The sequence below is a fragment of the Brassica napus genome, chromosome C2 (assembly GCF_020379485.1).
Source record: "Brassica napus cultivar Da-Ae chromosome C2, Da-Ae, whole genome shotgun sequence".
Classification (NCBI taxonomy): Eukaryota; Viridiplantae; Streptophyta; class Magnoliopsida; order Brassicales; family Brassicaceae; genus Brassica; species Brassica napus.
This window is the reverse complement of record NC_063445.1, coordinates 35,545,127-35,568,669: the sequence shown is the minus strand read 5'-3', so window position 1 is coordinate 35,568,669 and position 23,543 is coordinate 35,545,127. Positions and strand designations below refer to the sequence as shown.

General features: G+C 40.8%; 1 protein-coding gene across 1 annotated transcript; it reads left to right on the top strand.

The window, feature by feature from the left end:
• The first annotated feature begins 18,306 nt into the window (after nucleotides 1-18,306).
• Nucleotides 18,307-22,495, top strand: LOC106395304 (long chain acyl-CoA synthetase 5). The gene is made up of 19 exons (XM_048748635.1): nucleotides 18,307-18,525; nucleotides 18,887-18,950; nucleotides 19,044-19,133; nucleotides 19,195-19,251; nucleotides 19,342-19,390; nucleotides 19,479-19,555; nucleotides 19,675-19,714; nucleotides 19,801-19,895; nucleotides 20,048-20,215; nucleotides 20,289-20,399; nucleotides 20,476-20,563; nucleotides 20,649-20,715; nucleotides 20,788-20,863; nucleotides 20,964-21,081; nucleotides 21,156-21,401; nucleotides 21,497-21,636; nucleotides 21,731-21,913; nucleotides 21,991-22,110; nucleotides 22,180-22,495. Exons 1-19 carry the CDS (start codon nucleotides 18,371-18,373, stop codon nucleotides 22,234-22,236), a joined length of 2,001 nt encoding a protein of 666 aa, XP_048604592.1. The 5' UTR covers nucleotides 18,307-18,370; the 3' UTR covers nucleotides 22,237-22,495.
• Nucleotides 22,496-23,543: the final 1,048 nt, after the last annotated feature.

Genomic DNA, 23,543 nt, shown 5'->3' with positions numbered 1-23,543 from the left:
AATTTTCAAAGGAAGAAAGGGGGAGAAACCGCCAATGGGCGGTTATGGGGCGGTTTTGGGAAGAAGGAATCTGATCCTTGGTAACTGCCACCCCAGGCGGTTGGGGGCAGTTTAAACTCGGTCCCTCTCTCTCTTTCCTGCCATTCTGGTCGATTTATTTCATCTGGAGACAGAGAGAAACACAGAGAAAACTCAGGAGAGAAAGAGAGACACAAACCTTGGATTGGCCGATCTGATCCAAGAGATTGTTCTTGAGTGTTCCTGGTGTGTTTGGCGTGTGATCAAGAGGATGGATTTGAGACAGAAAGACAAGGAGAAGGCAAAGGAGAAAGAGAAGGAAGTCACCCCTGGAGACCGAACCCCTAAGGTGAGAGGTGTGGCCAAGAGTAACCGGACAAGGCCGCGGGTGATAACCGTGTGAGTCTGGCCGGTTTGGATCGATTGGTTACTCCTTACTCTGACTTCTTCTACTCTGTTTTCTTCATGTATATTGTATAGGGATTGTTTTATGATGATACATGGAAGGATCTATTGATCTTAAGGCCTTGGTCTGATCAAATTCCCATGAAAGTTCCTTGTTCTTGTGTGGGCTGATCATGGTCGAGATCCCTATGATCTGAGCCGGTTCTTTTGAATTTGATTATGGGAATATTTTTCTTATGAATTGTCATGAATTATCATGAACTTTATTTGGTATTTGGATCTCTTTTTGAAGGGGTCAGATTTGACATTTTTGATGATTGTTCTTGTCTAGATTGGATCCGACCATGCTGTGTGAACTGATTCTTGTTTTGTATTCTAACCTTGTGATTGTGTGTTTGTCTGTGTTGGATCCAGGACCAGAAATGGACCGTGGTAAGGGAAAAGCACCATGAGGACCGCGGCCATGGGAAGATGTGTGGTGATTGGGTTGATTCGGAAAATTGTATAATTATTGTAGCCTATTGTGCAACTTGTGAACTTATGCGATTCTAGTGTGTGATCTATTTATTAGGATGATGAATGATGTGTGAACCTTGGTTATTATCTATGAAATATCTATTTGCTTTAGTACAATGTTGAACCTCAAAACTCTGAAAAAGACTTAGAATTATTTAACACTGGAACATGAATATGTAAATGAGACTGGTTGCATTGTTTAGTGAGACCGCGGTCTGGTTGGGTTGAGGAATCCAGGATCGGGTCTTACAAGTTGGTATCAGAGCATTCTTGATTTTAGGATTTGTTGGGTTATTGGTTCACCACACACTTGGCCGTTTGGACTCATGGTGAGATAGTTGGGTTCTAAGTAATCTTTTGTACTGATTAACTTAAGACTGATTGAGGTTTGTGTGTTCAGTTGTGGACTAACCTTTTGTTTGTGTTGGTAACTCCTAAGGGTACAAGGAAGTATAAATCTCGGAAAGGAAAGGAGGCAACTGGAGCGTCTGGAGCAGTGGGGCAGGATGGTGCTGAACAGACCGGAGTGTCACCAGCTGGAACCATTCCAACCACAATGCTACCTGCTCAGGTGGAGCAGGTGGGCAATGTAACCGGACTTCCAGTGGGTCCAACTCTTCCTACTGAGGTTAATGAAACTCATGTGGACGAGCAGCAAGAGCAAGTCCATGGAGACGACACTGGGTCGTCCAATGTTGGTGCTGGGAGTGGCCAGAATGTTGGTGCAAACAATGTTCGGGTCACTGGTGCCGAGGAGGTCATTGAGCCGACCATAAGGGGCTCGGTGGAGGCTATGCAGATCATGGGAGCTCAGATAGCCTCCTTGACACAGGCGTTCACACCCTTGGTGAACTCGTCCGTGGGACAGGCTAATCCCCCGGTTCGGGTTGCTGCTGGAGTGGCTGATGTTGGTGCTGACCGTGTGGCTGAAGTGATTGAGATAGATCCACCGGTCAGGCCATTGCAAGGCATGGACTACCTGAAGGTGCTGGAGCATATCTCCAAGTTGGGGACCAAACACTTTGCTGGAAGTGTTGATCCTATGGAGGCGGACGAGTGGAGGACCAGGTTGGTTCGAAACTTCAAGTCCACACGATGTCCTGAGGATTACCAAAAGGACATAGCAGTGCATTTCCTGGAGGGGGATGCACATAATTGGTGGTTAGCCTTGGACAAGCGTACCAATGGCACCATTGAGCACTTTGCTGACTTCGAGGTTGAGTTCAACCATAAGTACTTTCCTGCTGAGGCGTGGGATCGTTTGGAGTCCAAGTTCCTGGACTTGACTCAGGGACGGAGGACTGTTCGTGAGTATGAAGAAGAGTTCAACCGACTCAGGAGGTATGTGGGAAGAGAACTGGAGGATGAGAAGGTTCAGGTCCGAAGGTTCATCCGAGGCCTAAGGGTGGAGCTTCGAACCTACTGTTCTGTTTGTAAGTTCCACACGGTTTCTGAGTTGGTTGAGAGGATGGCCTTGCTGGAGACCAACCTCACCGAGGAGGGTAAGCAGAAGCTGAAGAGTGTGGTGGTATCTTCGGGGCAGAGTGGTGACAAGAAAAGGAAGAGGGACTCGACCGAGGAGGGTAAAACCTCAAGTGGTAGGTCAGAGTGCCCTAAGTGTGGTCGATACCACGGTGGAGAGTGCTGGAAGGCCATGGGTGCCTGCACTCGATGTGGTAAGATGGATCACTCAGCAAAGGATTGTCCAAGCCCGTTGGGTGAGTCCAGGACCTGTCACCACTGCGGCCAGAAGGGCCATTACCGCAGGGATTGCCCTAAGTTGCAAGGCAACCAGGGTAAGGGACGTGGAGAGGCTAACAAGCCAGTCCAGGGACGAGGTCAGACCTCAACACCTCGTGTGTATGAACTATCCAAGGATGTGGTTGGGACTCAGCCTTTCCAAGCGATCACTGGTAATATTCTAGACTACTACTTTTACAATTCCAGTAGAATTGCATGGTATGGAAGCTAGGATGGATAGATATACTTTGATGGGTCTTGTGTAGGGACCTTAAGTATTGGTGGTGTGGAAACACACACGTTATTTGATACTGGAGCTACACATATTTTTGTGAGTCCAAGTATGATTGGAAAAGGTTTGTTCCAGTATGGAACATGGGATGGTCCTGAACGAGTGAGTGCGGCCAGAGGGCAAATTATGAACTCACTCGGTCTGGTTAAGGACATCCCTGTGGTGATCTTGGATAGGCCGATGCTTATAGATCTGATTGTTGTCCCCCTCAAGCATCATGAAGTGATCTTGGGCATGGACTGGTTGGGAAAGTATCGGGCAACTCTAGATTGTCACCGGGGAAGGGTACAACTTGAGAACGAGTTTGGACCCCCGATTAAGTACCAAGGAATTAAGCCAACCTCTTGTAGTTTGGTGGTTTCAGCAGTCCAAGTAGAACGGATGCTTGGAAACGGTTGTGAGGCCTTTTTGGCTACCGTTTACACCGATGAGGTTGTAGGGGCCTGTGACCCAGAGGGTATACCGTTGGTTCGGGAATTTCAGGATGTGTTTGGGGCACTACAGGGCATCCCCCCTGATAGGGCTGACCCATTCATCATTGAATTGGAACCTGAAACGGCCCCATTATCAAAAAGTCCATATAGAATGGCACCAGCTGAGATGGCAGAGCTGAAGAAGCAACTTGAGGAGTTGCTTGAGAAGGGGTTCATACGCCCTAGTGTATCACCTTGGGGAGCACCAGTCCTATTTGTTAAGAAGAAGGATGGTAGCTTTAGGTTGTGCATTGATTATAGGGGTTTGAACAGGGTGACTGTGAAGAACAAGTACCCTTTACCCAGGATTGACGAGTTGTTGGATTAACTCCGTGGAGCCAAGTGGTTCTCCAAGATTGACCTGGCCTCTGGGTATCATCAGATTCCCATTGCACCAGAAGATGTGAGGAAGACAGCGTTCCGAACTAGGTATGGCCACTATGAGTTTGTGGTTATGTCGTTCGGACTGACCAATGCACCTGCTGCATTCATGAAGATGATGAACATAATCTTCAGGGAATACTTAGACGAGTTTGTGATCATTTTCATTGATGATATACTCGTGTATTCCAAGACAAAAGAGGACCATGAAAGACACCTTAGGGCGGTGTTGGGCCGTCTGAGGGAACAGAAGCTCTTTGCTAAGCTAAGCAAGTGTAGTTTCTGGCAGAAGAGCATTGAGTTCCTTGGACATGTGGTATCTGATAAAGGAGTCTCGGTGGATCAAGATAAGATCAAATGTATTCAGGAATGGCCACAGCCAAAGAATGCTACGGAAGTTAGAAGCTTCTTGGGGTTGGCTGGTTATTACAGGAAATATGTCAAGGGGTTCTCGAGCATAGCTCAACCTATGACTAAGCTGACAGGCAAGGACGTGAGGTTCGCATGGTCTGAGGAGTGCGAGAAAAGTTTTGCAGCACTCAAGAACATGTTGACTAATGCACCTGTCCTGGTGTTACCTGAGACTGATCAGCCATATGTGGTGTACACGGATGCATCCATAACTGGTCTTGGTTGTGTTTTGACACAACATGGGAAGGTGATAGCCTATGCTTCCAGACAGCTAAGGAAGCATGAGGGTAACTATCCTACCCATGATTTGGAGATGGCTGCAGTAGTATTTGCACTAAAGATATGGAGATCATATCTTTATGGTGCCAAGGTGTAAATACTCACAGACCATAAGAGCTTGAAGTATATATTCACTCAGCCTGAGTTAAACTTAAGGCAGAGGAGATGGATGGAGTTTGTTGCGGATTATGATCTGGACATAGCTTATCATCCTGGAAAAGCTAACCTAGTGGCTGATGCTTTGAGCCGCAGAAGGGCTGAAGTGTCGTCTGAGAGGGAGGCGGATGAACTGGAAGGGATGATCAGGTCCTTGAACCTCAACACCTTGGTTGGTTCAGATGAGCCATGGGGGTTGGAGGCAGTGAACCAGGCCGATCTCCTGACCAGGATCAGGCAAGCACAACTGCTGGATGAAAATCTAAAGAAGGTAGCCGCCAATGACAAGACCGAGTACCAGACAACTGACAATGGTACCATCTTGATCAATGGGAGGGTCAGTGTTCCTAATGATAAGGAACTCAAAGAAGAGATTATGAGACAGGCTCATAAGTCTAAGTTTTCAGTTCATCCTGGACTGAACAAGATGTATAGGGATCTGAAAAGGTACTATCATTGGGTGAGGATGAAATCTGATGTTGCAGAATGGGTGGCTAAGTGTCCCACTTGTCAACTGGTGAAGGCAGAACATCAGGTTCCCAGTGGTCTACTTCAGAACCTACCCATACCAGAATGGAAATGGGATCACATCACAATGGATTTTGTGACTGGGTTCCCCACGACCAGGAATAAGAAAGATGCAGTATGGGTTGTGGTTGATCGACTGACCAAGTCGGCTCATTTCCTGCCGATCAAGAAAGGGGATGGGGTCGATAGGATTGTGCAAGTGTACCTAGACGAGATAGTGAAGTTGCATGGTGTTCCAGCAAGCATTGTCTCGGACAGAGATCCAAGATTTACATCTTATTTCTGGCAGGCTTTCCAAAAGGCCTTGGGAACCAGAGTGAATATGAGCACATCTTATCATCCTCAAACGGATGGGCAGTCTGAAAGGACAATCCAAACCTTGGAGGATATGCTAAGGGCTTGTGTGTTAGACTGGGGAGAGTCATGGGAAAAACACTTACCCTTAGTGGAGTTTGCGTATAATAACAGCTTCCATACAAGCATTGGCATGTCGCCGTATGAGGCTTTGTATGGTAGGCCGTGCAGGACACCCCTATGTTGGACCCAAGTGGGGGAGCGTAGCATGTTGGGTCCTGAAATTGTAGAACAGACCACTGAAAAGATCAGGATGGTCAAAGAGAAGATGAAAGAGGCGCAGGACCGCCAAAAGAGCTATGCAGATAAGCGTAGGAAACATCTTGAGTTTGAGGTCAATGACCTGGTGTATCTCAAGATGATTACCTTTAAGGGTAGGACCAGGGTTTCTGGACGAAAGAAACTGGATCCTAGGTACTTGAGTCCATTCAGAATCATAGAAAGAGTGGGGGCAGTGGCATACAAGTTGGACTTGCCATCAGCAATGGATGCATACCACAATGTGTTCCATGTATCCCAACTCCGGAAATGTTTGTCTGAACAAGACATTGTCTTGCCCGAAATTCCTGCTGACCTTGGTAAAGACCTGGCTTTGGAAACCTTGCCGGTTCGGATTGTGGATCGGTCAGAGAAAGCTATGAGGAAGAAGACAGTTCCCATGATCAATGTGGTGTGGGATTACAATGGTAAAGACCTCATCACTTGGGAAACAGAAGCCAAAATGAAAGCTATGTATCCGGATTGGTACAGACAATTTCTTCCTGAGGAATCACTTAACATGGATTCGAGGACGAATCCCAAATTAGTGGGGGAGACTTGTCATGTCCCCGATCCTAGATAGGGTCAGCTGGACTGGCCATGTTGCGGGGAGACGCACCAGTCAGGTCATTGGACCTTGAGACAAGCGTATCATGGCCCTAAATGAAGGTTAAGCGCATCAGTCAGCTGAGACTTAACCAGGATAGGATGGAAACAAGGTTAAAGGAGTTGAGTGGGTGTTTAGGCAGCTGGACGAGTGTTGGTGTGAGTTCAATCAGCTTGGTTCAGCTGGTAGTCAGTTCACTAAGTTCTATTCAGCTCACTGGAGCTGGTAGACTAGCTCACTCAGCTGGGAACAGCTGGAGACCAGCTCAATCCGGTGAACGGTGCATTTTGGTTCGGATCAGTGTGGACGAGTCGGGGACGGTTATTGGGCGAGCCGATGGTCCGGGTACGGGACGGTTCGACCAAATTGGTCTTTGACTTGGGACAGGGAGTGGACAAGTTCCCAGAGTGTGAGCTGAGGCTCAGTGACCGAATTTTCAAAGGAAGAAAGGGGGAGAAACCGCCAATGGGCGGTTATGGGGCGGTTATGGGGCGGTTTTGGGAAGAAGGAATCTGATCCTTGGTAACTGCCACCCCAGGCGGTTGGGGGCAGTTTAAACTCGGTCCCTCTCTCTCTTTCCTGCCATTCTGGTCGATTTATTTCATCTGGAGACAGAGAGAAACACAGAGAAAACTCAGGAGAGAAAGAGAGACACAAACCTTGGATTGGCCGATCTTATCCAAGAGATTGTTCTTGAGTGTTCCTGGTGTGTTTGTCGTGTGATCAAGAGGATGGATTTGAGACAGAAAGACAAGTAGAAGGCAAAGGAGAAAGAGAAGGAAGTCACCCCTGGAGACCGAACCCCTAAGGTGAGAGGTGTGGCCAAGAGTAACCAGACAAGGCCGCGGGTGATAACCGTGTGAGTCTGGCCGGTTTGGATCGATTGGTTACTCCTTACTCTGACTTCTTCTACTCTGTTTTCTTCATGTATATTGTATAGGGATTGTTTTATGATGATACAGGGAAGGATCTATTGATCTTAAGGCCTTGGTCTGATCAAATTCCCATGAAAGTTCCTTGTTCTTGTGTGGGCTGATCATGGTCGAGATCCCTATGATCTGAGCCGGTTCTTTTGAATTTGATTATGGGAATATTTTTCTTATGAATTGTCATGAATTATCATGAAATTTATTTGGTATTTGGATCTCTTTTTGAAGGGGTCAGATTTTACATTTTTGATGATTGTTCTTGTCTAGATTGGATCCGACCATGCTGTGTGAACTGATTCTTGTTTTGTATTCTAACCTTGTGATTGTGTGTTTGTCTGTGTTGGATCCAGGACCAGAAATGGACCGTGGTAAGGGAAAAGCACCATGAGGACCGCGGCCATGGGAAGATGTGTGGTGATTGGGTTGATTCGGAAAATTGTATAATTATTGTAGCCTATTGTGCAACTTGTGAACTTATGCGATTCTAGTGTGTGATCTATTTATTAGGATGATGAATGATGTGTGAACCTTGGTTATTATCTACGAAATATCTATTTGCTTTAGTACAATGTTGAACCTCAAAACTCTGAAAAAGACTTAGAATTATTTAACACTGGAACTTGAATATGTAAATGAGACTGGTTGCATTATTTAGTGAGACCGCGGTCTGGTTGGGTTGAGGAATCCAGGATCGGGTCTTACAATATATATATGTATAAATATATAAGTCTGTTAGTGTGGATTGCGGGTGCACAAAGACGTTGGTGTAAGCCGCCGAAGAGCAGTGTGATTGCGGGTGCACAAAGACGTTTGTGTAAGCCGTCGACGAGCAGTGAGATTGCGGGGGTACAAAGACGTTTGTATCAGTCGCCGAGTGGAAGTGCAGAGATGGACTACTGTACACCTGGAGATATACATATATTCTTATGAGGAAATGCGTGGTGCATAGAGTAGCATCATCGCATTGGATGTTTTATGTGGTGTATTACACATTGTGTTTGTTTCATGCTAGAGCTAGGCCTACATGGTCGTAGTGCTATGTACTGAGTCAATGGTTTGCGGTTTAGCATCCCATACTTCACGGAGTAACTCCCATGTTACTCACCCCTCTTTTATTCCACCATTTCAGGTGACACTAACGAGCAGGGGTGATTGTTATCGGATTGGTGCTTTGGGAGTTTTATTTCATTCTTTTTCAGACTCGCGATTTTTATGCTTTTATCGATATTTTCGAAATTTATTATGTTATTTAGATTTATGGCTATTTATTGGGTTTATGGAGTTTAAAGACGATTCATGAGGATTAATAAATGAGAATTTCATGATTATTATTTTTATTATTTATTTTGGAAGATATGGGTGTTACATTTGTTACATTTTGGTACCAGAGCTGGTTAGCCATCTCGGTTCGGACCCGAGAGGCGTCTTGAGACCTGTCATGGGGAGCAACGAGGACGTTGCATTCTTTGAGAGGGGGTGAATTGTAACATCCTGTGCTGTGATATGTGGAAAAGACATAAAAAATTAATTTGGCTACCTATGTCAACAAAGTTCACTTACCTTTTTCGTCACACATCTGTTTAGAACTCCAGAGTTAAGCGTGCTTGGGCTGTAGTAATGAAAGGATGGGTGATCTATTGGGAAGTGATTTGCGATACCGTTTGAGTGAGCCAAAGCAAGGGGAAAGGTCAGGTGGTAATTACAGGAACAGTAAACAATGATTTCGAGCCCTGGAAAATTTACGCACCGGTCGTTGGAATGGGATGGGCCCACGAGCCGAGAGAGCGGGCATGGATTTCCCACTAGCCGTGAACGGTTGTGGTGTTATAATGACCTCCACTACATGTTGATCATCCCTTCCGCCACTGCCTCAGCCAGCCACTGCAACTTGTCATTAGTGTATCGTCCTTAGCGAAAGAAGAGACAAATTAACAGATTAGGGTTTGTAAAAGAGTAAAATAATTTTCGGTAAAAGAGTAAGTGAGAAATTATAACTTACAAACTAAAAGGAAAAGGTTTGTTTAGTTATAAGATATTTTTAGGTAAATAACAATAGGAAAGTGTGTGGCCAGCTTAAAATATGTGAAAATGTAACTAAAAGTATGTGCAATGGTAAATTTTTCACCTAGAATATATTTAAATAATATAATTCAAATCTAAATAATGGGTCTGATTGGTAATGGCTGTAGCTTTAAAATTTTTGGTGTAGAAAAAAATCTGTAGACTTTTTGTTATGGCTTTAGATTTTATTGCTGTAGAATTTTATGGAAATCACTAAAAAATTGCTTTGGATATTTGGCTATGCAGATCACTTGTACAGCTGTAGGTTATTTCAAGAGATATAGTTTCAAAAAAAAATTTAAAGCTTGATTGCTCTGAAGTTGGTGCTTTAAAAATAAATAGGGATGTCGACATCACTTACAGCAACTACCAATCACCTCTAATATCTATAAATGTAGATGTTCCTTATGCTCAGGGTACCTATATTTTCGTGATCTAACAAAATACTATAAACAACCTAAGATATACAAAAAACATAACAAATTTTTTTTTTTTTACTCATTGTTCAACATGAATCCCGCCATTAGTTTGAAAACATTAGGCAAAATTTTGTCGAGAGTTTGGTGATATAAAACATAGGCGCTAAACATACCATCACGAACACACCATATCCTGTTTATGATTGAACAAGTAGAGGAATGTTACATCGATTTACCCAGGTTATTTACTACTCTCTTTTCTATTCATTATCCTATTGTAATTGTAAATTCCTGTGCATAACAGCGTTTTGTAACAACGAAGGAAAATAGTAGACTTAAGTGAGATATGGAGAGAATGAAAAAACCTGAACAAACTCGACAGAGATATGCCGGAAATGAAAGAAGTCTGGAGCCACTTTCTTTAAAACCATCTATTGCTTCACATTCACAAAACCACACCACCAAAAATGTACCTTTGAGCTCTATTTTTAATATAGTTTTGAATGAAGTTACAAACACAAGTAGAGGACTGGTGTACACTCCTACATACAAGCCAAATAACAAAAGAGGTGACAACGTAACCTTAGTTTACTTCTGTTGGAGAACACAGTAAATGACAAGTTTTTCATTGTCCAACATCACCAATATATCAAGAGAAATGAATGAGAATTTCCGACAGTTCCATATTCTGAAGTGAAAATATTCCCCATAATAAACACCATTTATAAATTTATTTGAGCACTTTGCAAACCCACGTAATGTTTTTTGAATTTTTTACATCTATGGACACTTTCTCATATTCAAATTACACTACAAGACACTTATCACTACAAGACACTTATCACTTGAGACACACTTTTTTTTTGTCAAAAAGACTCTTATGACCATAAACTAAAGATAATCTCTCTCTTCTTCTTATTTCATTTTATTATTTTTCTTATTCTACTTTATGTATTAATTTACTTTTATCTCAAGTTCAAAAATATATTAAACAAAAATAAATTTCATAATAAACTATATATAAAATTATCTATCTTTTAAGATCCATGTTCATATATATATTATATATATTAATGTGTAAACAAAATGTGGACGTGGACACGAAAGCGTGGATAACAGAATTATAAATTAGTTGTGGACATGAACATCTTAACAGAATTATAAAATAGTTGTGGATAGGCTTCGGCATTCGGGGTCCCAATCGGGTTTCGGTTTTGTCCAATCGGGTCTCGGTTTTTTGGGTTTATCAAAATCAGCCCCATTCGGATTATATAAAAATTTAGTTCGGGACCGGTTCGGGTTTTATCGGGTTCGGATCGGGGTTAGTAAATCTTCAAAGAACCGGTACAACCCGGTGTACTTTCGGGTTTTGGGTTCCAACCGGTTCTTCGGTTTTAAAGTACTTGATTTATACCTATTTTGTAACCAAAACATAAGTAAAATCGGTTCTTCGGGTTTAAAGTACTTGATTTGTACCTATTTTGTAACCAAAACATAAGTAAAATCGATCCAGAAATAAGAAAAAAAATCAAACATGATCATTCAAAGTCAAACGAAAGGTATACGTTGTTATTGATAGAAAGAAAACCAATGAATGAAATCATAAAACGAAAAATTAAGTTATCATGAAATGAAAAAATTATTCAATGAAAATAAAACCAAAATCTAAAAATTTCAAGCCTCAACCGCCACTTTCAACCATCAACCTTCATGTAGTAGATAGTTATTGTAAATCTTTAATAATATCTTAGTGTATTTTGGCTACATATCAGGAATTGAGATCATGTTTGGAACAAGTTCTTTTTTGGCATTTTGAATGTTTCGGGTTCTATCGGATATCCATTTAATTTTGGGTTCGGTTCGGATAATACCCATAACCCGAAATACAATAAAACAAGATCCATTCGGTATTTATGTCGGGTTCGGATCGGTTCGGATTCATTTTCATCGGATCGGGTTCGGTTCGGATTTTCGGGTTCGGTTTATTTGCCCAGCCCTAGTTGTGGACATGGACAATATTCATTCGATTCCATTCATCATCTCGGGATCTAAATTCAATTCTAATCAAAATTACATTCATCCACGTCATGACAAAGCACAAATTCCTTAGATCAGAAATCTCTGACATGCAAGATCTATTACTCTCCCACAAAAGGTAAACGCTTCTTCGATTTTTCTCTCCGCTCATACTCACAATATCATCTCTTTCTCATCCTGATTGAAGTTTAACTGCAGATAATTTATCAATTGAGCTGAAGAAACCAAGTGTTTGTATTGGAGATAACAGAGTCCGTGTCCACGTTTTATGGTATAATTTTAGTAACATGAGTCAATGTCCACGTATTGTTGTATAGTTTTATGGAATCAAAACAGAGAGTTTGTCCACTTATCTACTATAAACACATTAACATCACATATCCACACATTACTCATCACTCATCCACACATCACCCGTCCACAAATCACCCAACCATAACTCACTCGTCCACAAATCACCCATGCACAACTGTCCTTTCCATTAAGGGCAAAATTGTCCACAATCTGTTGCTGGCCCACAACGAAGTGTGTCACATGTAAGAAGTGTCTCTAGGTGTAATAGAAAGTCAAAAAGTGTCTCTTAGTGTAATCAACTCGCCCATAAGAAGGCAAAGCAACATAAAAACCCTAGGCCCTTACATGGCCCAACAACTAAACCACCCAAAAAAGAAAGTTGTTCCAGCAACGCCATCTTCTTCTCCACGTGTATTGAGAAGAAAAGACGGAATCGACAAGCGTCAAGAACAGCAGACACCGCCTCCATACCACCGCCGTAAGATTCAAGCCGGAGACCTATCTCATCGGAGCCAGAGAACACATCGACAACCAAATCAAAGGGGACTGAGGATTAGCCAAAGACAAATCCTTCCACCAAAAGATAAAACCAACAGACTCAGTTCAAGCAACTGCAATCTCAACTGAATCGAAGATGGTGGACAGAGAAGCAAACATCTAACAAAAAAAAACTGCAACTAAATAAGACAAAAAAAAACGGATGAACTGGTATAAAGCTAGCCATCATCTCTTGAAGGAAGACGACGATGCTAGAGACGAAATCCGGCCACCACGATGCTTTGGAAGCAATGTGATGCCAGATTCAAAGCCCGATCTATCGGGAGTCAAGAGCCGGAAAAGAATTCGGTAAAACGAAACTAAGACTCTCTCCCTGAAAGATTTTGAAGAGAGAAGAGAGAGAGAGTCTTTACATTCTTACCCACGTAATGTTTTAGTCGACTATACAAACATGACTATTTTTTTTGTTGAAATATAACAACATATCAACCATTTAATTTAATACTAAATTAAAAATTACATATAGAAAAAATGTCTTGAAAATATTTAAAATATGATATATTAAAACAAATATACTAAGGGTTCATTAATGATTCTACACCAAGAGGTCTTGGATTCAAACTCAGAAAAATCTAAATTATGCAGATTACGGAGAAAAAAAGTTATAACAGATCTTTAGCATGGTGCATGGCGTACCATCGAACATGGATCTCATAGGGCGGCTCGGAGTGGCGCAGTTAGACGTATTGTTATCAAGTCTCACAATCACACTAGCACACACGATCACGAACACACGAACTCAAACGCAGTTAATAAGTATTCACTCTTATTAAACTCTTAAGGAAACTAACACAAAACCTTAAGCTCTCAATCACAAACTCATAAGTTATGCAACATTCCTGCATCTCCTTATATAACTCTTTATTTATCTTAAACTCATTTGGATTAACACAAGTAGATATTTCCTAATCTTTATAGATAACCATAACACAATAAGAATTGGAAACTTGTAACTCAAGTAACTGCAAGATTATCCAACATTCTCCCTCTTAAGTTTGAAATTCTTTTGTGTCAAATCTTGCACTCCAATGAAATCTCTCATTTCTTGAAACTTGACTCTTCCTAGCGCGTTTGTTAATATGTCTTCCTTTTGCTTGCTTCTCGGAACATGTGCTACTTCTACTTGCCCGTTCTCCACGCATTCTCTGATAAAGTGATATCTTGATTGTATATGTTTGCTTCTACCATGGAACACTGGATTTTTGGTTAAGGCAATTGCGGATTGATTATCAATCATAATTACAACTCTCTTCTTTGGTTGTCCAGTCACCTCACTAAGCAAGTCCCGGAGCCAAATAGCTTGTCGCGCAGCTTCAGTTCCCGCCATGAACTCAGCCTCACAACTAGACAAGGAAACGGTCTCTTGTTTTGTCGAACACCATGTGATCGGGCTCTTACCAAGATAGAATATGTGTCCAGTTGTACTGCGTCCATCATCAGGGTCGATGTTGTAGCTTGAGTCACTGTATCCAAGCAGCCTCGGTACCTTTGACGTCGAACGCTCAAAACAAAGACCGTAACTAGTACTACCTTGTAAGTATCTCAAACAGTGTTTTAGTGTAGTTCCATGAGACTCTCTTGGACTATGGATATATCGACTCAGCACACCTACAATGAACGAAAGATCAGGACTGGTGTGGAGTAGGTATCTTAAGCATCCGATCTTTTTTCCTGAATCTTGTAGGGTCGATATCCCTTTCTTCCTCTGCCTTCGATAGATTTAGCCCAAGCTCCATAGGTGACTGCGTCGAGTTGCATTTAGACATACCCGCCTCTTCAAGTATTCTTAAAGCAAAACAATTCTGATTCAAGGTAATCCCATCATCAGTTTGGCAAACTTCCATTCCGAGATAATACATCAGTTTTCCTAAGTCACTCATATCGAACTTCTTTTACATCCCTTGTTTAAACTCATCTATGAGTTTCTTGCATGATCCGGTTACGAATAAATCATCGACTTACACGGCCACTGCGAGAAGATTCCCTTTCACCGTCTTACGATACACCAAAAGCTCCTTTGAACTCTTTACAAACTCGAGTTCAAATAAAATTTGATTGATCTTATGGTTCCAGGCCCTCTGAGCCTATCTCAAACCATATAACGCTTTATTGAGTTTGTATACCTTATTTTCTTGTCCCTTCTTCTCGAATCCCTCTGGCTGTGATACATACACGTTCTCCTTGGGTTATCCGTGCAAGAAAGCAGTCTTTACATCGAGGTGGTGCACTTCCCAGCAAATGGTTGCAACGAGATTGATCATTAATCTTATTGTCTCAAGCCGTGCTACTAGAGCAAAGACTTCGTCACAGTCAATTCCATATTGTTGTACATAACCCTTGGCGACCAATCCAGCTTTATACTTGTTGATGCTTCCATCAGCGTTAAGTTTGATCATGAACACCCACTTTAAACCAATTGCCTTTGCTCCTATAGGAAGATCGCATAATATCCATTTTTGTTTTTGATGATTGAATCGATCTCCTCTTCGCATGCTCTGGTCCATTCCCTCGAACCTTTTGCTACTCCATAGTTTCTAGGTTCATTGTTTATGTACATTAGAACTTCTTCTCCTAGTTCTTCTGCTAATATGATGTAGTCGTCAAGGTACTAGGGTTGTGTGGTTTGTCTTTCTGATCTTCTCAAAGGCTGCGGCTGAACTTCTGCATCTAAGGAATCATCGTTTCCTTCATTGTTCTGTATGACCTCTTCTCTATTATCTGTGCATACCGGCGACTGTTTTACTGTTTCATTGTCTATCAACCCACGTAATCCAAACCCTTCATATGGCATGATAAAGCTCCCATCGTTTTGAGTCTCCGAGTTTTCTTTGATCCAATTCCATCCTTTTGTTTCGTCAAAGACGAAATCTCTTCTCAAAACAATTCTACGAGTGTGTGGATCGTATAAGTGATATGATTTTGATCTCGGGTCCATCCCTAGATGTACCAACATACGAGACCTATCGCCGAGCTTCTTTAGTTGTGTATTGTCCACTTTTGCATATCCAATACACCCAAAGACACGAAGGTGGCTGACATTAGGTCTTTTGTTACGAAACACTTCATATGGCGTCTTCTCCTTTAATGCTCTCGTGGCTACCCTATTGAGAAGATATGTTGCATGTCTTATGCATTCTCCCCAAAGGTAGTTAGGCATATGCATATGCTTCAACAGACTTCTTGCCATCTCCATCATCGTACGGTTTCATCGCTCAACCATGCCGTTTTGTTGAGGTGTATACGGTGCAGTGAGATGTCGTCGTATGCATGCGCCATCACTGTATGTGTTGAACTCACGAGACACAAATTCTCCTTCTCTGTCCGACCTAAGGACTTGTATCTTCTCCCCTGTTTCTTGCTCCACCAAGCTTCTTCGTTTCTTAAATCGCGTGAAGGCCTAACTTTTCTCTTTCAACAACATGGACCACATATATCTTGTATGATCATCAATAACTACAAAAATATATATTTCTTACCAGCAGGCGTACTTGGCGTTATGGGTCCGCAGAGATGTCCATGTAGAAGTTCTAACACCTTCGTAGTTCGGTAGGATGTTGCTTTAGGAAAGACTTGCCTTGCTTGTTTCCCAAGCAAACAAGACCCACATACTTCCTTCTCGATGGTAATGCTCGGTATCCTTTTGTATCATGTTACGCATGGTCTCGGTGTTTATAAGTCCCAGACGTGTGTGCCATCTACTTGATTCCTTCTCCGTAGCTAGATGTAAGCATGTCGGGTTTTTTATGCCCATGTGAACCTTGTACAACATGTTCCTCGATCGCTTAGCTGTGACAAGTAGCTTCTTGTTTTGATCTCGCATTGTCATGATGTCTCATCTTAACCTTATGTCACATCCTGCTTATGTAGCTTGTCCCAAACTGATAATATTACTCTTCAAATCCGGGATGAAGTAAACATCGGTCATCTTCCTTGATTCCCCGTTCATATCAGTAAACGAGATTGTTCCTTTACCTCTGATATCGATTCGAGAATCATCGCCAAAACGCACCTTTCCTGTAATCGTATTGTCAAGCTCATAAAAATATCTCTTATCTCCCCTCATATGATTACTAGCTTCGTTATCAAGGTACCATATGTATTCTCCTCCTGTGTTTGTCTCATATTTTTCTGGTAATACTTTCTTTTCGTTTAGAAAGACCACTTCATGCATCATGAGCTCGTCGGCTTCTTGTGTTTCTGTGTTGTCGGTCTCTTGTACTTCTTATAGCTTTAACAACCGATCCGGACAGTACAATGCAAAGTGACCTAGTTTGGTTGATCCTCTTCAGCTTCTTCTTCTTCGAAGATACACTCTTCATATGCCTTCAAATGCCCTAGGATGTCCACGAAGCGTGTTGTGTTAAGATCAAGGACCTGCTCGAGGGAAGCCACAATGTGTATATACTTCTTTCGCGGTAGACTCATGAAAAACTTCTTGACCAGTTTTGCTTCTTCAATTATTATTCCTAAAGCAGCTGATCTCGAAGCTAACTCTGACAACTTTCCACCAAAATCATCAATGCTTTCTGAATCTTTCATCTTTAAGCGATCGAACTCAGCCATAAGGGTTAGAAGTCTGGCTTCCTTTATTCTGTTGGTCCCTACATGTCTTTTCTTGATAGCTTCCCACACTTGTTTTGCCAAATCGAGCTCTCCAACCTGCAAGATAAGACTTTCGGGTCTCGACTGGAATAGCAACGCCAATGCCATATCATTATTCTCGTTGTTCTTTGTCTCGGTTTCAACGACTTCGCAAACCTTAGGCACTCTGAGCATGATCTTCATCCTCAAAGACCATACGGGGTAATTAGTCAAAGTAAGCATAGGACATTGTATCGATGAAGATCTTCCACCTTATTTTATTTTTCCCGTCGCAGGAACAATATCACTCATGTTTTTGTGTGGCTTTGATACCAAATATTGTTATCAAGTCTCACAATCACACTAGCACACACGATCACAAACACACGAACTCAAACACAGTTAATAAACATTTTCACTTATTAAACTCTTAAGGAAACTAACACAAAACCTTAAGCTCTCAATCACAAACTCATAAGTTATGCAACACTTTTGCATCTCCTTATATAACTCTTTATTTATACTAAACTCATTAGGTTTAACACAACTAGATATTTTCTAATCTTTATAAATAACCATAACACAATAAGAATAGAAAACTTGTAACTCAAGTACCTTCAACCTTATCCAACAAGACGTGTATTCTCATAAGGTGATAGAATTGTCAGCTGTAGAATCAGCCGTAAAATATTTTTCATCGTTGTAATAGTATAATTAACCGAAAGTTAAAAAAAGAATACTATTTAATTATATTTAGAAATAGAAAATGTGCGCGGACTTTGACAGTTTATATAACACAGATGTCTTTTTTTTTTTTTTTGATCAATAACACAGATGTCTTGTATCCGATTATGATGAGTTTGGAGTTTGGGGTTCGGTATCACAAATTCACAATATTGAGCCTATACTGGGCCGTAAAACTGGGATAAAAATGGGCCAGTAACCAAGAAAATGGAGTTGGAGATGGTCTCCGTCACCACCGGGTTTTAAGCCGCGAACTCAGTAATGAATATTATGATTTCAAATACAGCGATCGGTAGTCACGAGGGAGAAGGGAGAGAAAGAGAACAGAGATGACGTCAGAGAAGAAATTCATCTACGAGGTGGAAGCTGCTAAGGAAGCCACCGATGGAAAACCCTCCATTGGTCCTGTCTATCGCAGTACTTTGGCGAAAAACGGATTCCCTGACCCGATCGACGGTATCCACAGCTGTTGGGATATTTTCCGGTAAGATTCCTTCTTCTTCTCTGGAACTTTTGATCCATGATTGTTGCATTGTCATTTCTAGAAGATTCTAATTTTGTGGAATTGTACTGATCCTTGATTGTGAAAAATGGATTGAATGGTACGTAGCTTTTTCATGTTCGGGAAACATGACTAGGCAACATATCGTTCACAATATTAATCAAGAAATGATATAAAAAAAAATTATAAAGTATATTATTTAATCCTATCTCTGGGTATTTATAACAGTAAGTTTTTTTTTTTGGTAAACACGTTAAGATTGCATTACCATTTTTGAGTTGTAACAGTAAGTTGTCTTGTAGGCAATCCTAGTTAATTTTTTTCTTTTTCATATTGCATGCAGCACGGCTGTTGAGAAATATCCAAACAACCGAATGCTTGGCCAACGTGAGATCGTGAACGAAAAGGTGTTACTTTTCCTTTGTATTTAGTTTGGATTTTAGCTTTGTGGTAACGTTTTCGAGTTGATAGACTCACATTTCTTTTCTTCTTCTTCTCAGGCAGGAAAGTACGAGTGGAAAACATACAAAGAAGTATATGACATTGTCATTAAACTTGGGAATTCTCTTCGCAGCTGCGGGTTTGAGGAGGTTAATATTCATATATATACAATCTTCAGTGTCATAATTGCCTGATATGTGGGAAATGTAGGGAGGAAAATGTGGTATCTATGGTGCAAATTGTCCTGAATGGATCATAAGCATGGAGGTACGTTAAAATATATAAACTTTGCTAATGTCGTTTGATTGCTTTTACTTTTAAAAGATTCAAAAGGTGTAACGTCTTCTCATGATGCAGGCCTGTAATGCACACGGCCTCTATTGTGTCCCTCTATACGATACATTAGGTTCGCCTTCTCTAGCTAAAACATATTTTTTTGGTGATTCTACTATTCCGAGTCTTCTAACGTATTAACTGTTTGGTTTTGAACACAGGCGCTGGTGCAGTGGAGTTCATTATTTCTCACGCAGAGGTTGCAATTGCTTTTGTGGAGGAGAATAAAATCCCTGAGGTATCTTCACTTGCGTCACGTGTTTATCTCTGTTTTCTCTGAAAAGAAAGTCAATCTTCTTGTAGTTTTTTTACAGCTATTCTGTGAAGTTAACTTCCTTGTTTTTGTTCCATTGGCAGCTTTTTAAGACATGTCCAAACTCTACAAAATATATGAAGAGTGAGTCATACTAATCGAATCATTTACCATTTTACCTTATATGCTTGTGTTGGTAATGATGAAATGTATTTGATTACAAATGCAAGCTGTTGTGAGCTTTGGGGGCGTCAAACCGGAACAGAAAGAAGAAGCTGAAAAGTTGGGTTTGGTAATACATGCTTGGGATGAGTTCTTGAAGTTGGTAGGAGACTTTCATTTGCATTTATTGACTTCTTTACTCGTCTCTCTTTCAATGTTTTAATATGTTTCATTTTTATGATGATTATTCACATATAGTATGATATCTATTACATATACCAAGTTCTGATTTTGACTTTGTTTTGTCTATGGCAGGGCGAAGGTAACCAATATGAGCTTCCAGTTAAAAAGAAAAGTGACATATGCACGATTATGTATACTAGCGGAACCACCGGTGACCCAAAGGGAGTTCTAATTTCAAACGAGAGCATTGTTACTATAACAACTGGAGTTATGCATTTCCTACAGAGTGTGAACGAATCAGTGAGTTTCTTCTTTTTCTCTTTGTCATCATTCTCAAGAAAAAGCTGCAATCTTAAACTTGATTCTCCTACAGCTAACTGAGAAGGATGTATATATTTCGTATCTTCCTCTTGCTCACGTCTTTGATCTGGCTATCGAGGAATGTATCATTCAAGTGGGTGGTTCAATTGGTTTCTGGCGCGGGGTGAGTACAGATCAAAATTTTGATAATCTATAAATTTGTTTGATATGTATATCATATGTCTATGTTCTGTCCTCAGGATGTGAAGCTGTTGATTGAAGACCTTGGTGAGCTAAAGCCAAGTATTTTTTGCGCTGTTCCTCGTGTCCTAGACCGAGTATACACAGGTACTTTCGACTATTTTCTTATTTCTTTATAGAGATATTTTCAACCACTTATATGCTAACTTATCATGCTACCCTTCCCCAACAGGGCTGCAACAGAAACTATCTGTTGGCGGTTTCTTCAAGAAGAAGGTTTTCGATGTTGCATTTTCCTAGTAAGTCAGGCTTTTTCTGACTGTAACCTATAACTTGTGTTAAACGTTTCTAACACATCGAAAACCCCTTAGTAAATTTGGAAATATGAAGAAGGGACAGTCTCATGTCGCGGCCGCTCCATTTTGTGACAAACTTGTCTTCAACAAGGTAGCAACTTCAAAATTTGTTTTTTTTTTTATCTAAAACTCTTTTGAGGCTTCACACTAACTAAAACTTCTTTTCGAATAATCTCTTTCTCTCTGTCAAGGTTAAACAAGGACTGGGAGGAAATGTGAGGATTATTCTATCTGGAGCAGCTCCTCTTGCTAGTCACATAGAGTCATTTCTTAGAGTTGTGGCATGTTGTCATGTTCTACAAGGATATGGTAACTTTTTAGACCTAAATGAGCTTCAGTTAGGTGAAAATATATTTTCTCTTATGATTGTTACCTTCGTGTAGGTCTAACGGAGAGCTGTGCTGGAACATTTGTCACGTTCCCAGACGACCTGGACATGCTTGGTACAGTTGGTCCACCTGTGCCAAACGTCGATATACGCCTGGAATCTGTTCCGGACATGGAATATGATGCTCTTGGAAGTACCCCGCGGGGCGAAATCTGCATCCGTGGGAAAACCCTGTTTTCTGGGTACCACAAACGTGAAGACCTCACAAAAGAGGTTCTTATTGATGGATGGTTTCACACAGGTTTTTAAACAATTTGCTATCATTGCCAAAATGTACTTTTTCTCCATTTGCTTCTTTTCTTACACTATCTACTATATATATATATATATCACCAGGTGATGTTGGCGAGTGGCAACCAGATGGAAGCATGAAGATAATTGACCGGAAAAAGAACATATTCAAACTCGCGCAAGGAGAGTATGTTGCAGTTGAGAGTTTAGAAAACGTCTACGGTCAAGTAGATGCCATTGATTCAGTAAGTCAGAAGTTTAGCTCACTGATTTATTATTCTTTTTGATATTGTTCTTTGATCATCAGCAGATTTTCATCAATATGATTGTTTTATATAGGTATGGGTGTATGGGAACAGCTTTGAGTCCTTCCTTATCGCAGTTGTTAACCCGACTCAGCGAACTCTTGAAAGCTGGGCCGTAGAGAACGGAGTTGATGGAGACTTCAACTCTATCTGTCAAAATGCAAAAGCAAAAGCATTCATACTTGGAGAACTTGTTAAGGCAGGCAGAGAGAGAAAGGTTTTCTTCTTCTTCTTTTTCTTTATTTAACCTTTTCTCTTGTCTTCTTCTGTCTTTTTAATTCTTTGCATCTTTAGTTGAAAGGATTTGAGATCATTAGAGCTGTTCATTTGGAACCCGTGGCTTTCGACATTGAAAGAGATCTTCTTACTCCTACCTACAAAAAAAAGAGGCCTCAATTGCTCAAATACTATCAAGTAATTTTTAAATCACTTATGGTTTTGAGTTTCTTAATATTGGCATTAAATCTCTTTATTTATTGACAGAATGTGATTGATGAGATATACAACGCTGCAAAGGAAGGTCAAGGTTCAGGACAGTAGATTCCTTCTACTATATATTCAACATTACCTTTTCTTTCTTTTCCATGATCGGGCATGCCTTTCTTCATTAAGGTTCTCTAAATAAGCTTTTGTTAATGTCTTGAGATATTACATAGCATCTTAACCTGCTACTACTTTTGTTAATATCTTAGGATGTTTCATATAGCATCTTGACATGCTACTTCATCTCTTACTTTATACTTTTATTTCGAAAGCCCAACAAATGTGTCAAACCAGTCTACTCTCTTAACATCTCTGCATGTTTTTTTCTTAACATGCTACTACTTTTGTTAATATCTTAGGATGTTTCATAGCATCTTGACATGCTACTTCATCTCTTACTTTATACTTTTATTTCGAAAGCCCAACAAATGTGTCTAAATATTAACAAAAGCAGCATGGCAAACTGAAAGTTCTTAAATAGCATGTCAAACTGAATTTATACAAAAAAGTAGAGTGACATGATTTGTTAGTTGTTACTGTAGAATAGTGGACGGATAAGTAAACGGAATTTACGAGTCGTAAATTACGACAACAGCGAATTTAGTGGGAGAGGATTTTCTTTATTAACATATGAGCTTGTTACTAGTAAACATACTATAATAAATGTTTATCGCTTAAAAAATTGGCTAAAACTTTCAAAGATATTGTAATTTACAAGTGATTAGGGAACTTATTTTAAACAATTAAAGAATGAGTAAAATCCAGTTTCTGGTTGCTGAAAAGCTCGAGCCAATGTCCGATTACGCACAATCTTACTAATGAGCGAGTAAGTTGATGAGTTTTCGTATCAGTAATGGGCCTAACTCACACCCAAAAGCTAGCTCATGAGTGGAGGATTATTCATACACATATATATTGTCCAAAGATCACATAAGTGTCCGATGCGGGACATTAATAGCCCCTCTCAAGATGTGGATGGGAAATGGTCCAGTGGAAACAGCTCAAGCCCAACATCTCAGACAAACTACAGCAATATGGACCACTTGTACATGCTACATAGGTAGCAAACTGTTTATGCGGGAAATCATATGCTGGACTTTTACCATATTAGTGATGAGCCTAACTCACACTCAAAAGTTAGCTCATGAGTGGAAGATTGCTCATACACATATATATTGCCCAAGGATCACATAGGTATCCGATGTGGGACATTAATACTTCGCGAGTTTCTTTTGCACCAAAAATAATAGGTTGTGACTTAGAGAGCTAACCAGAGTAAAATGCAGTCAAGTGGCTCCTGCGCAAAAGCCGATGATACTATGTACTGTATCATTCTAGTCGAGCGTGGCTCTAGAAACTCGAAG